The 14,713-nt window shown below is 36.7% G+C and overlaps 1 protein-coding gene across 2 annotated transcripts in view; it reads left to right on the forward strand.

The window, feature by feature from the left end:
* The first annotated feature begins 6,757 nt into the window (after positions 1 to 6,757).
* LOC110048050 (uncharacterized) overlaps positions 6,758 to 14,713 on the forward strand; it is a 66,476-nt gene continuing 58,520 nt past the window's right edge. For both annotated transcript variants that reach the window (XM_089287414.1, XM_089287413.1), the window contains exons 1-6: positions 6,758 to 6,940; positions 7,685 to 7,707; positions 10,117 to 10,275; positions 11,564 to 11,660; positions 12,125 to 12,453; positions 13,369 to 13,544. In XM_089287414.1, the coding sequence (XP_089143540.1) occupies positions 6,861 to 6,940; positions 7,685 to 7,707; positions 10,117 to 10,275; positions 11,564 to 11,660; positions 12,125 to 12,453; positions 13,369 to 13,544 (864 nt within the window). In that variant the 5' untranslated portion in view covers positions 6,758 to 6,860. The remainder of the gene's footprint in view (positions 6,941 to 7,684; positions 7,708 to 10,116; positions 10,276 to 11,563; positions 11,661 to 12,124; positions 12,454 to 13,368; positions 13,545 to 14,713) is intronic.

Consider the following 14,713-nt stretch of genomic DNA (forward strand, 5'->3'; position numbering starts at 1 on the left):
TTAATCCTACAGTACATGGCCAGTGATTCAGGATAACAGCTTCTTGCATCTGTTTGTCTTACAATGATAAAGTTTTCTCTGAGAGCAAGAGATTTTAGCTTTGGGAAGTACGATGACCAGTTTTCAATCCTAAGTTTCTGTGATGGGTGGGTGCTTGGGTGTCCAAGGCAAGCTTTGATTCAGTAATTATTTCTGAAGCCAGCCATTAAGTAAACCATAGGTCACATTTGCCATCAACTCTGGGCTGAGGATTACAGCCGCTTTAAATTAATACCTACATACACCTTTATTTTATTCAAGCTAGGTTAACACAGTCAGTGTCAAAAGATGATTCTGTTATCCAAAGCAGCCCTGGAAATGAAACTTAATAGTTTTTTCATAGACTGTGAAAATCATGTGGAACTTTTTCTAAAGCATTTTAATGAGCTCTTTTGATGACATTTCATTCAATGACCAAATTAAACTACAGGTTCCCCTTTTAATAATCTTTGTTCTGCAATAAAGGAGGTCAGGGACATAAAAGGTCATATTTATTGAAATCAACATTACTGCAGCCCCCGTTCTTGAAATTTGTGCCAGTGTTGTCAAGAATGCTTCCTGGAAAATATTGAGCCTCTTTAACCTGAAAAATACAATGTTGTTAAAACGGCTTCTTCTCTTAACTATCAAAATAGCTTTCGTAGTATTATCTATATAGTAGCCTGTTCCTGGTTCCGTTCAGTCTGAGATGGGACAGGAAAGTTTAATAGGTGCATGAGAAAAACAGGAAAAGAGAAACACCTCTGTTCTCCCTAGTCCTCACTCTCCTTTTGTCCTTTCTAGTCACGTGTCACTGACTATAAGAGAGCTGAGAACAGCCTGCTATGTCAGTACTTTCATGTGAATTCAGGCTCTGAAGTTGCCTTGAGAAAAATTAAAAATGTTCCTTTTTTGTTTCTTTTCTTCCTCCCTCCCTTTCTTCCTTCCCTCCATCCCTTTCTCTTTATTTCTTTCGTTCATTAGTCGTCAACAAACGAAAGAAACGTAGGAAAGTGAACGAAGCTAACACTAATCATTGCTGGAATGACTATTATAACCATGAGGTTTAAAGTGCTGGTAATGTCATACTACTTTAAACTAGAGTAGAGCCACGATTCTTACAATAATTAACTTTAACTGAGAAGCCATCAAAACACAAGACGCTTCTATTCCAACTCACCAGAAAAAGCAAATGAAGTGATTACTTCAATTATTCCTGTTAGCCTTGCTAATTTCTGTCCGATAAACACCTGTCTCCCCTCCCTTGCAATCAACTGAAGGCTGTCGTGATCCACGTCCGAACCAATCCCCACTGCTACTATTTTAACGCACTTTTCCTGTTAAATGTATGTTAAGTGCCATGACATGACACCATAGTGGTTTGTACGTTTCTTACTACACTACATGTGCGATATAGGGGGGTTTATGGATGGCGTCACTTTCTTTGTCAAAGTCTTTGGGCTCGTCACGCAGTCTTCCTCCCTCAACAACGGAGGAAGATTACGTGAAAAGCCTAAAGAGCGTCTGCGTTTATGAGATGCGTGGCTGAGGTACAAACGATGTTAACGTTAAGTACTCAAAATAACGAGGGTATTTAGTTAACAGTGCATAGTAAATGGTTTGTGCCCAGGTATATTAGTAATTTTCATCTAATGTGATCGTCCGTGTTATGGTTTTTCAGAAAAGAATTTTTGTTGGCGACTGACGTTTCCACAACTTAAGGTGGCCGAACACAGTTTTCAAGAGCCTCTGCCTAATTCACCATTACTTTAAAGATATTTATGCTTTGGCGCCCGTTTTTTGCAAGAGTCAACGTTAACCACAGAAGGGTTTATTCTCACATTTTGGCTAAGGTGAGTGCTGTTGCCATGGCAACGGGGCTGGTTAAAAACAAGGCTTAAAAAATGGTTTTTGTTTATTTAAAAAAAATTCAGTCGTTAGATTTTTTTCCTCATTTGCCCACTATGAATTGACATTAAATCCCTTCTGTCAACACTGTTCTAATCAAATTTTGACATAGGCGACTTTCGTAATTCGCCGTAAATCGTTTTCACTGCATGTTCTGTACTATTAAAAATTCCCTATGTCAAAATTCAGATTTTTTGCGATAGATCATTCGCGTGGTTTCTGAATTATTTTTTTGCCAAATTTCTTGAAATTCTAACGACTGGATCGTTAGAAATCGGCAAGTTTCTGCAAAAGCAATCGGTTTCAATTTTTCGAGCGATTGCGCATGCGCTGCATTTAACTGGGTTCTTTCGGTAACAAAGAAAAAGCTGAGAATTGCTGGGTTCTTTGCGTCGTTACCTTTTCTAACATAGCTTTGTAATAAAAGACTGAAGGCATCAGTACACTGCGTTCAATAATGGAGAAAAATAGCGCATATAGTGCGGGTGTTGAGTAAATAAAATGATCGCTCTGTTGAAGGCATGTTTTGCATCAGCAAAAGCGCGCGCGAAAACTGTGTTCGGCCACCTTAAGCGGACGTCACAGATATTTGAAATGAGTTCAGTGTCAGCCAATTGTGTTATATGTCTGGAATTAAACTGATTGCCCTGCAATCTAGCCGTAATGATATTGTCTACACGACTCGTGTCAAATTTGTCAACAGTGATTGGTCGGTTCAACAATAGTAAGTTTCCGCATCTGTCTATTGTTAGTCAACTTGAGCTTTACCACGTGAAGTCCATCCGTCACTTTGTTTAAGCGACTCTTAAACCAATAACAGGATTTGATACTTTTCGCAGAGTGTCGCTACTTTCGAGAAACTTAAAACTGGATTCTTTTTGATAGGAAAAGTTTGAAATAAATGCTAAGATGTTACTTAACGTGCATGAATAAATCAATATAATAAGTCACTGATGAATTAATAATAATAGTAATGATAATAATATGATAATAATAATGATAATAATGATAATAATGATAATAATAATAATAATAATAATAATAATAAATAAATAAATTAGTATTTTAAGAGCAGGCCCTCCAATCACCTAGAGGTGGTTTTCGGGAGGGTCCTCTTAAAATAAAAAAGAATTCTAAAATATTAATTCAATGTCTAAAATACAGAAGTAATAAAAAATAAAAACTTAAGACTACAACTAAATCAAAGAACGAATGAAAAAGAAGATACCACCCACCTTAAATGTTTTGTTTATGTTATCAACAAAAGCCTTGAAATCAAAACCTTTGTAGGTACCCCTATGTTTGCCATCCGTGACGGACACATTTGGTATGTCTGATCTGTCCCCAGCCTCCTTAGTAAACAGTATATCCCGCGCCACTGCCAGCGCCAGATCGATGCGAGTTTAAAATCTCAGTTCTAGTGGTTTACCGGCGATTTTCTCCAAAAGGGCTTTCTTCTCATAGTGAGAATTACCGAAGTTGAACTCTAAGTTCGCTCTGCCATTGAACGTGATAAAGCCCACGTGATCTCCAGCTGCGGCGACTTTGAATTTGTTCACCCAACAGGTTGACTACTTTATCCAGGTGACGTAAATTGATGCTTTTTGATTTGTCGAGAATGATTCCAATATCGAGTCCTTGTGTACAAGGTGGTACTGTGGTGGCTGCTTAAAGAATCAACAAGTAATCATAGCATTATTATAATGTAAGTGAAACAAATTATTACGATAACAACAACAAAAGCATGCTCCTTATATTTTACAATCGGCAGAGTAAAATGAATTTTGTTGAGGACTGTAAACTATAAGCCAAGGCCTAACTAAAACCAAATCAGGCTAATAAAAAAAAACTAGCCTCAATACTATTAAAAAAAACACTAAGTGTGATACTGACCCTATCAGAAAAACTTAAAGTCAAAAACTAATTTCAATTTGCTGTCTACATTTTACACACTGCGGACTGTAGACTGAAATAAAATCTTAGCTTAACAGTTGGTTTTAACGGTTAGCTTTTAGGTATAGGATTAGTTTTAGGGTTTGTTTCTAGTCTTCAATTTACACTTCCACGACCGCTTTTATATCCCCATACAGATACTTACTATATAGTTTAAAAAATGCCGCGCGCATTAAGTTTGCTTGCTAAGCATATGGCCGGCGATGCAGAAAAACGTTAAGTTTCGAGTTTGTTTCACCCGGCGTATACATGTACATACAAAGCATAAATGTTTTAGCAGTTTGGCGCGTGATGAGTGGCCAGTTTGAGCTCACTATAAATTTAATTGTGAACTAGCCCGGATCTACTGTTCATGTGTTGTAGAGTTGAATGAGCACGATCGCACAAGACTTAGCAATAGACGTAATTAACCTAGTACTTCTCCAGCACACTCATATAACCCGACTATCACAACGAGCAACTCTTGGGTTTTAAGACGAAATCCGATGGAAAATCGAGGAATTTCAGGTTTTATTGGACAAAAATCTGGTACCAGAATAACTTTAAGTATTTTACAGTCATTTTTACATTTTCTTAAAGTTAAATACATAAATAATTGCCTGAAATAACACTGAAAACAATTTTCCATGGGAACGAGAGAAAATGAATTTCAAAGTTCAGAGAACTTGTGCTAACACAGGCAAAATTTCATCATCGGTTTCATTTCACCAGTACTTTCAAGCGTTTCATACGAAGTTCAACATTCGTTTTCGACGTTTGGTGTCGCTAGGAATGATTTTTTTTTGAGAAGACATTTAAAACAGTCGTACAGAAGTTTGTAATACGATGTAAATTATCTTGGTACTTGGTTTTTGTCCACTCGTTACTCGAACTTCTGGTGGATTCCATCTTAAATTGTTCAAGAACTATTGTCATAAGCTGCGAGTACCATTTAATAATTAGCTCTTAAGTTGCCATTTTCTTTCTTTATTACACGACTAACATATTTCACGACTAAAATCAGTCAATCCGACTGGTCTGGTGCTTGTCCAATATTTTCTTTTTTGCTGGACTGAGCACTGTACAAAATGCTTTTGTAGTTTGATGGCTCACTTTTGTAAAGAATTAACATGGAAAGTATTTTCTTTTTAGTACCAACTTATTCTTCTTCCTTAAGAAGGAAGAGGTAGGCGGTTGTAAACGTCCCTTTTCAATGAGAAATTCGCGGCTGAAGATTATGATGTTTTTCCAGCCCGTCATCATTGGATTCTCTTTTCTTAAAACCATTTTAAGTTATGTAATAAATATCTTATTAACCAGACTTGCTCAGGACCTTACTGGGTGAATATCGACCCTTGCGCTTGGCTACTAAGTTAATATACAAGTTTGTTTTCGCACAGTAAAGCTGAATAAATACTGTAAGGTAGTCAATTTTTAACTGCAAAGGTAAAAGAAAACAATATGTTGTCAAAATAAAAATTGCTGTTTTAGTGGCGGAGGTGAGGTGTTAAATTCTCAATTAAAAGCCTAATGAAATAATTCATAAACCATTCTAATACTTAGTGACGAAGTTCTAAGAAACTTAAAAGAAAAGCGCGCGCAAAATTAAATTGGGAATGACCTTTGGCTTTATTTGTTTCTTGATGTACACCGTTTTAATCAACTATTAGTTGCTAGATTAAGTTGAAATCACTGATATAATATCTATCTGCTCTTCGTTGAAAATTATTTTGAATTTTTAGAGAATGTATTTTATTGCGGAAACTCTAACATCTGCCAAGTCCGTGCTTCATACATGTAGTATATATCTGATTCAATTGACGATCTTTTTTAGTTTAACTCAGGCTTTCTATAGTAGTTGTAGTTTATTAAAACTCTCTGGAAGTCTTAGGCTCAATTAATGAGCTAGGTTTACAAGAAATAATATTAAATAAATCTAACTAATCTAACAATACTAACGATTCTATCTAGAGTTGATAGAATATTTTTGTTTGTCCTCTTTTTTCAATGGATAGCAGCAGTTGCCGATGTTTATTCTTCTGATAAAAGCTAATAACTCTTTCCCTATTGCGTTGATTGACATATGACCTTATTGGCATAGTTAACCAAAAAATAAATTCTAAATTTCAGTTTAGTTTCAATGATCGAAATTGTAATACAGAGAAAAAGTTCATTATGTTTTTTAATGGCAATATTGTATGAGCGATTAAGATTTTTCTGGGTTGCTTAATATTTACATGCTGACAATGAAACACTTCAATTTGAAAAATAAAGAAGTTCTAACTGAAAACGGCTCGATTTCATTAGATCTTTATGATCACAAAAGAGTACTTCGATAATTAATGAAACTAATCTGCTGAGAAGTCAAATCACTCTTTAGAATTTTAAACATGCGGTGGGAAGACTTTTTTGTGTCGAAGAATAGTCACACGTATGTATGTCATGTACATATTCAATATTTCCATTTTTTCATATCACCTTATTTACTCAGTATCTTTGAAAACCAAGACTAAACAAAAACTCAATATTTACCGCGCGCTTGTCACTAAGAATGAGTTTAGTAGTTAATTTCAAATGGCGAAACTAAGTTACCAAATATCCGACAAATAAGCTGAAACAAAAGACCTCCAGCACGGCTTTGTTAAATTCAATTCGACCTTACAAGCCAGTTCACTAGGACAATTTATACAGCCGTCTCGAGCTGTGTTTGAATAAAACTGCTTTTGCAGTAGGATAGCAGTTTTATTCAAACAAATGGCGGGACAACTGTTGCGCAAAGCCAACATGCCCAAATTATTCTCCGGCCAATTTCAACATGAAATGAATAGAACAACAAACGCAATTGTTACCAAGCAAACTAAACAAACAGCCATTTTTATCGGATTTAAATCTCTTCCACATGTAATTGGTTTGCTATTTGTGTGTAACTCACCCGTAAATTAACTTCCACGCATTAGGCCCGATCGCGGTTGGACAGTCAATTCTTCTCTCTCTTCTCTCTCATGAGTTATTTCAACTCTGATGCAGTCAACATGCCCAATATTGTATTAATCTTGTTTTTCTTTACTGCGTGGAACCACTGGTAAGTACAAAATATAAGATCATGACTTTCTCTTAAAAAACAAATTTCTCTTTTAATAACAGTTTTTCACTTAACCAACGGCGCATAGCCGCTGCGAAGATAATTGCGTTCGCGTATAGAAAGTTTTATCTAAAAAGACAAAATTAGAGCTACGAAGGAGCGTTCTATTTCAATATACAGCATTCCAAAATTATAACTTTTCGAAGGAAAAAACCTACTTGAAACACTAGAATGTTAAGGATATTCTTTAGGAGACATATTTTATGATGCTTTTAAGTTGGCACCTAGAGCACTGAACATAGTTAAGTTTTACGAAGAAAATGGATAAAGTCACATATTGTAAGGCTGCTAGCATACTTCATGAATCATGCATTGATTTTATTCGTTAAAGAAACCTATTGCTTTTAAGGTTTCACAAATTTCTTTTATACAGCGTATTTTGCATCGATTTTCATGTACTGTTACGAAAATTTCTCGTCTTGATACCATAGAACAGATTTCTCGACGCTGAAATAGCTTAGTCGAGAGAAGGCGATGTATATATATCTCGTAAAATAGAGTTTATTTGATAAAATTAAATGCATGGTGGCCGAGTTCTTAATAGTTCTTTTGTTCTCGCTAGTTTGAACAAAGCATAGCTCTGATTTCTTAAATACGTTTCACTGTAGGTCTTTCAGATTTGTTCGTTCCTTTTCTCGAATTGAATAATTTGACAATTTTTCATATATTTTTTCCTTTTAACAGTTTGACAGAAGCTGGAGATGGAGGTAGGTATATTCCTGTTAATAATTTTACCTTCTTTTTGTTTCGATGCTTTGCTATCCGTGTAAATGTTCATGTGGACAGTGTAAATAAAATGTCGGGCAAGATACAATCTAAACAAAGACAAATTGATAATTCTACCATATTTTCTCGTTTTCTGCTCAAACATTATTTTGTAAGATCACTGCTAACCCTTCGCTATCATGGTAAAATGGTAACTGAAATTTCGTAAAAGGCACAGATAGAGATTTTCAACTGTGATTCATTTTCTTTATTGTCTTTAAAGTAATCTGAATTTTAACCTGTGCCGCACTATGTAAGGCTAAAAAATCAGGACTACTGTAAGGCAACAAATTAAAGGAACTGCGTTGTGGCTTTAGAAATAGAAATAAATTTAAAATCACAATTAACCAAGGACGAAAAATGCTAAAGAGGTCATGATTCGCTAAAAACAACAAGGTATGGCTGAACTCGAAGCATTGTAATTTATGAACGACGACAACCTTGAAAAATGGAAGTAACGTTTTTCAAAATTCGCCATCTATGAACTTAAAAGGAGCTTGTCAGTCCTTAGACTATCGAGGAATAATACTGATAACACGTCGGACGTCCTGAATATGAAACTATGATACTCCCAGGAGTACAAGGACGTCTTCCACAGATGCAAAAAATGGTAGAGTATCACATGAAAGTACCGCTCAATAGCTTTTATTTGAATGGTCACACACTAGAGTTTCATCCACAGACATAAAACTTAGAACCACCTTGTACAGCATAATAAAGAGTATCATATGAAAGTACTGCTCAATAGCTTTCATATGCATTGAATGGTAATATCACAGACTTGAAAGTTAGAACCAGCTTGAACAGTATAACAACGGTATCATATGGAAGTGCAGCTCAATAGTTTCATCTGAAGACCCTCTGAATGAGCCCAGTCCAGGTTAACAATTAAGGTTGAAATGTACTAGTGATTGATTGATTGATTGATTGATTGATTGATTGATTGATTGATTGATTGATTAATTCACTCATTCATTCATTCATTCATTGGTTGATTGATTGACTGATTGATTGGCACAAAATAGCAATAATCATTCAGGTTTCAGGTTTCATCTTTATAATTGCCTATTGTATTGTTTTATTTTGTGATTAAAATGTTTTAGTTAGAAATCGCACCAACAGCTTCGCGTGTCTGGCAAGAAAGAAAATTGTTTCAGGCGACCAAGTGTTGCTTAGTATCACACTTAAGAAGTACTCACTGTCTAGCTTAGAGAGCCTAGGTAATTGGTACTTTTTTTCCAATCTAGGTTTCACAATTAATAGCACGGTCAAACTTATTTGACCAGGGACTAAACAATGACCTGTCTGATAAATAAATTAAGCAAATTTACAGTGAAACCTAACCTAATATAACGAACTCGCCAACCCTCTCAATTTTCATCAAAAAAGAATTGAAAACGTGCAGCTATATTTTGAAAGTGTGGGAAATACAGCATTGCTACAAGCTTTATTTACAAGAACTGGGTTTTGGCCGTACGCGTTGACCAAGATTGTGCAATGTTAATAAAATAATTATTCCGCGGAAGCGCGTAGGCAGGAGAGCATGAAGGGCAAGAGACTTAATCTCTTCTATATAGGCCTTACTCGTGGCTTCAGAAATCGCAGGAGGGTCTGGAAATAGCCAATCCTGTGATGCGAATCTTACTCACGTGGACAGCCCAAGCGGCTTCACACGTATTTTCATCCTCCACGAAAACATTCACAAAACGCGCGCGGTAACATTATTCGCGGGAGGACTGGATACCATATCTAAAAATAACGTGAAAGAGATTACCTTAATTGAGGATAAGGCCTATATCAACCTCGTTCCCAGGGTCCACCCCCAAGCCAGGGAAAAGACCCTGGGAACGAGGTTGGGCCTATATGGGATTAACTCTCTTATCCTTGATCTTCTCTTAGCGTACGATGTTAGATAGTAGATAGCATAATTATTTCATACCCATAAGTGGGGGTGGAATAATTGTCTTACTATTAAAAACAACAACGAAGCATTGATAATTCTATTTAAGAAGACGAAACTTAGAAACTTCGGGCTACTGGTCTGCTCGTTAAATAGCTCTTTGACGCTAAATAGCTCCATTTTCTATTTTACAGATATTTTAGACGTTTTTGTATCTCAAGCATGCTTAAAATATGCCAAGCATAGAGCCAAAATATTCTCAAATCAGGCAAATGACGCGATATGCATTTGATAGGCGTATCTAATAAAATAGCGAGAGTATTTCCTAAGTAGTGATACACTCTTTTGGTTGTCCTACTCAGAAAATAGGGAAGTCTTAGCATTGCGTATAAAAAGCTGAGTTTTTTGCGTCACTAAATCTTGCGATCCTTTTTTCCATTTTTTTTCTCAGCCATGTGCAGGATGAAAACAAAAGACAACAAGTGTTGCGTGTTTCCTTTTGTTTACAAAGGAAAAACGTACGACTCATGCGTCACAGCCAGGGCTAACAGTCGTTGGTGCTCTCTATCGCCAAGCTATGACGACGATAGAAAATATGGATACTGCAGAGGTACTCTCCTTAACCTATGCAAAACAGAGGCCATCAACCCCTCTGGTAGAATGTAACGGGCATAGCAGTCGATTTTAAATGCCATAATCCTTGACTCGATTGTTGAGAAACTTACGAGAACAGAAAACATTTTACTCAAATTGAAGGCTTAACTATTTTTTTCAGCAAACAGCTTAACATATTGCGCAGTAGGGATACATTTTCACTTTCGTTCTTGGCCTGTTCTCTCCTTGATAAAAACAACTTTTGATAATAGAGAGTGTTTTACTTAAGTTGACGTGTAAGGGAGGAACGCATAATAATAATAATAATAATAATAATAATTTAATAACTTCTAGAGCACTATTTACATTTACTGATCAACAGCGCTTTACAACTTAAAATACTACAATAAAATTCAAATTTGTAAAACTAATTACATGTATATTAATAAAATAGAATATTTATAATAATGATAATAAACTTAATTAGTAATACTAAATAAGTGTGAATATCAAGCAAGATACGCTTTAAAAGCTATACGAAATAAATAAGTTTTCAGCTTACATTTAGAAATAGCTAATGACTGAATATCACGTAATTCAGCCGGCAAACTCCTCCATAAATATGGAGCAGCAGCAGAGAAAGATCTATCACCTAAAGTGACAAACATTTTCCCTTTATTAGGGTCTAACAATAAACTTTGATTTGATCTAAAATTATATATAGATCTAGGCATAATGGTAATTAATTCTATGATATACTTGTCGCAAATCCATAAAAAAAAATTAAGATCTTAAAATGAACACGATGTTGTACTGGTAACCAATGAAGTTCATACAAAGCACGGGAGTAATATGCAGGTACTTTCTTAGGTTCAGCACAAGTCTAGCCGCAGCATTCTGCACACGTTGCAATTTAACTATTTGCGACTTAGGCATACTTCAATGTGTATTATCTAAAGTGAATTGGAGCGTTCTGGAGAACGTTTCAAGTGAAAAGGAGATTGTTGTTACGAGCGGGAAAGACGGGGCAGGCAGGGGGCGGACGCGGGAGTTGAAATGGGAAAATTCTCCCGCTCGTGGTAGGTAGCTCATTACGCACTCTTAAAGTTTCATTTTTGGGTCGAAAGCTGTTGAGCAAAGACATAATGGCATCTGCGTCCAATGACCATCGCGTTTATCTTTGCGTTTGAGTAAGGAAAGCTGTAGCAACGTAGTCGGACCAGCAGAGTGGTCGTGATTTTTTTCTGTATAGTACAAAGAAGGATTTAGTGAATATAACAAATCTTCGCGTGTGATGTTAACAGGAATGGAAGGTTTGATTACTGGAGATGATCAGGCATGGGTCTACGCCAATGGAAGATACCTAGGAAGGGACAATGGAAGATGGGATGTTCCTGTGAGGTAATAAAATAACTTGTGTAAAGGAAAGGTCTTGCACACGAACCAAGTGGCCCATCAGGCCATATAGCATGAGGCGACTAAGAGTATTTCTCCTCCACCCGGATAGGATGCTAGTCTATCGCAGGGTTACCCCCAGCATTAAATTCAAATTCGCCGGTACTCTTTTGAACACCTGTGTAGAGAGGCACCGTGAGAGTAAAGTGTCTTGCTCAAAAACACAACACAATGTTCCCGGCTAGGGCGTGAACCCGGACCGCTCGATCCGGAGACGAGCGCGCTAACCATGAGGCCACTGCCTCCAAAATAACTTGTGTAGGGATCTGTAATGAAGAAATGGCCATTGCTTTTGAGTTTCACTTCAGGTAAAAGTTGCATGTCCTGAGGTCTGCTTCTCAATATGTTTAGTTGTGCTTACTTTCGATGCTGTTCTTCAGTCTGAAACAAATTTAAAAATTTTCTTACAGCTTCTACTTCCCTGAAAATCTTCAAGTCGTTGCCATCTATGTGAAAAACAGTGGCGGCGCTGCAGGACTCATCGCTTCGTTCGCAAACGGCATCGTAACTGACAACAAATGGAAGTGCACAACTCAAGCGATAAGAAACTGGCATACTACCGGATTTGACGACAGCAATTGGTCAGCGGCCACAATTCACGGCGGTAACAGCGGTCAGTTAAGAGTCAATAGATTGCCAACGAATGCTAAATGGATTGGTTCAAAATATCGAAATGCTGGCGGCCTCTACTGTAGGAGACACATGACTTACTTTGGAGAGAAACCATCAGCTGGTGGAAGTAAGTCGTTTTTCAACCTTATCGCAAATTGAACTCTCATATGTAAAATAATAATAATATAATAATAATACAATAATAATAATAATGATAATAATAATAATAATATTTATCCAGGGAGCCCACTCGCCTTGGCGGTTTTCAGTGGGGCCCTGCAAATCATAACAACAATTAAAAAGAAGACAAGAGATAAAAAAAAATTGGTATTACAATATAAAACTAATTTTAAGATAATTTAACAATTAGATAGGGCATTATTTACGAAGTTTTAAGCTTTGCCTTAAAGAAGGACAATGATTTGCTGTTTTTAATGTCATTGTCTATATACGTTCAACCTGAAGTTAGATACTTTAAAAGGTGGCTCTAACAGTTCCCAGCACTTTCCAAGACTTAGATTTTGATAGGTCATTATAACCGCTCTTTATCAGTTGATGCTACAATCATTGTATCAGAGCAGCAGTACCGACGCAGCTTTTGGCAAAGTTTATAGAAATTCTATAAATAGTGTTCAGTGCCTCCTTAAATTTTCAAAGCTAGAGGCACTTATTTCCGTAACATGAACCGATTAGAAGCATTTCTACTGCCCCCTTGAGGGAACGCTACTCCACCCGTAGGGTTGCCCCCAGCAACAAAAAAATCGCTATCCATTCACAAACTTACATTAAAAGAGGCTTTGTGAGAGAAAGGGTCTGAGGATCAGGAGAGATATAATTCTCTATCCCTACCGCGGCACCAATTTTGGTTACTCCAGTAACCTGTGAACCCTTACAGTGATTTCTTATGCATTTGGTATCTAATCAGATCTTACAATCAACTGTTTCTTTAACGCGGTGAATGGTTAAAGCCTCGTTTGGCAGGGAAGAGTTCGACGCAAAAATAATTCAATGTTTTATTCTATTTTTCCTTTGTGCAATACAGGTTGTGACAAGCCTCTTGGTCTACAAAGCGGTTGGGTGGAAAACAAGCAAATGAGAGCTTCATCCATTTGGAGCAGAACACATGCTGCATGGAGAGGAAGACTACACATGCCAAAGCAATACAGTTACCCTGGTGCGTGGATAGCAAAGACCAGCAATGTTTACCAATGGATTGAGGTTAGGGAGAAAGATAGTTGGTTGATAGCAGTAAATCGAAAACCGAAATCATCCCTTTTCACGTCGACCTGGGATGACTCCTTACTTGAAATCCCATTATTAGCAATGCAGACATTTTGTGAGTGTGACATCTATAAACCCTGAAATCTTCTTTCCTCTTGATTGAGAATAAATTTCCATGCGAGTTGACGTGCCGGCAGGCTGTGTGCAGCAGAGTCGGCGGTTGTCCAGTTTCACCACTTGCCAAAGCAACACCACCGAAAGTTCAATAATTGTATGTTTTTCTTCTTCTTCTTCTTCTTCTTCTTCTTCTTCTTCTTCTTCTTCTTCTTCTTCTTCTTCTTTCCTTTTATAAAATATTTTCAAATTCAAAGTCTATGTTTTTTTTTATTTCGAACGTAAATCTGTTAGTACATTGCTGTAGTAACTGTTCAGTCCAAGTGATTTTTCAATCATTTCCGTCGCGGGAAACCTGCAGCCTGTAGAGTTGCATTGAATGGCTTTTCTTGCGACTTAGTGTACTTTGTCGGTTTGGTCACAGATTATTAAACTTAAATCCTACGAGCCAAAGCTGATATACTTTCAAAACTTAACAAAACTCTTAATTTCGAGAGTTAGACTAATCATTTACTAGCTGGATGAGTTAATTATCTGAAACGTAGACGTGAACCGTAGGCCGACACCTCCATATAGGAGAATGTTTACATGTAAACTTTATGCACAAGTTTGGAAATGACGTCTTGTACAACTGAAGGAAGGTTTGTGTAATTATATCGAAACAGACCCCTAAAGCACAGAATTATTTGAAAAGAAATGCGAACGTTATCTTCATGTAGTTTGCCCCAACCTTAAAAAGTAACATGACTAAAAACATTTGCTGCAAAAGTTTTAGACACGGTCTTCGGGTCTACAGATTAGCTAGGCGTGCTTTTTTCTCGGAACAGAATAATATTCAATACAACTAGAAGTATGTTAGAAATACCAAAAATAATAACCTCTTATACAACTTAGTATTGCTTTCAATTACCGTTTTACAACAGACTAACTGAATAAGCTGAAACTACACGCAAAATGTCAGTGAAAATGTGCGGATGTTCTTGAACAATTTCCCCCTTTGCGAAAGAGATAACTAACGTCTTTCTTCAGTTTTGGCCAAACGTTGAATTGAC

The sequence above is a fragment of the Orbicella faveolata genome, unplaced genomic scaffold (assembly GCF_042242905.1).
Source record: "Orbicella faveolata isolate gen_17 unplaced genomic scaffold, um_ofav_v1 contig_14, whole genome shotgun sequence".
In the NCBI taxonomy this organism is placed as follows: domain Eukaryota; kingdom Metazoa; phylum Cnidaria; class Anthozoa; order Scleractinia; family Merulinidae; genus Orbicella; species Orbicella faveolata.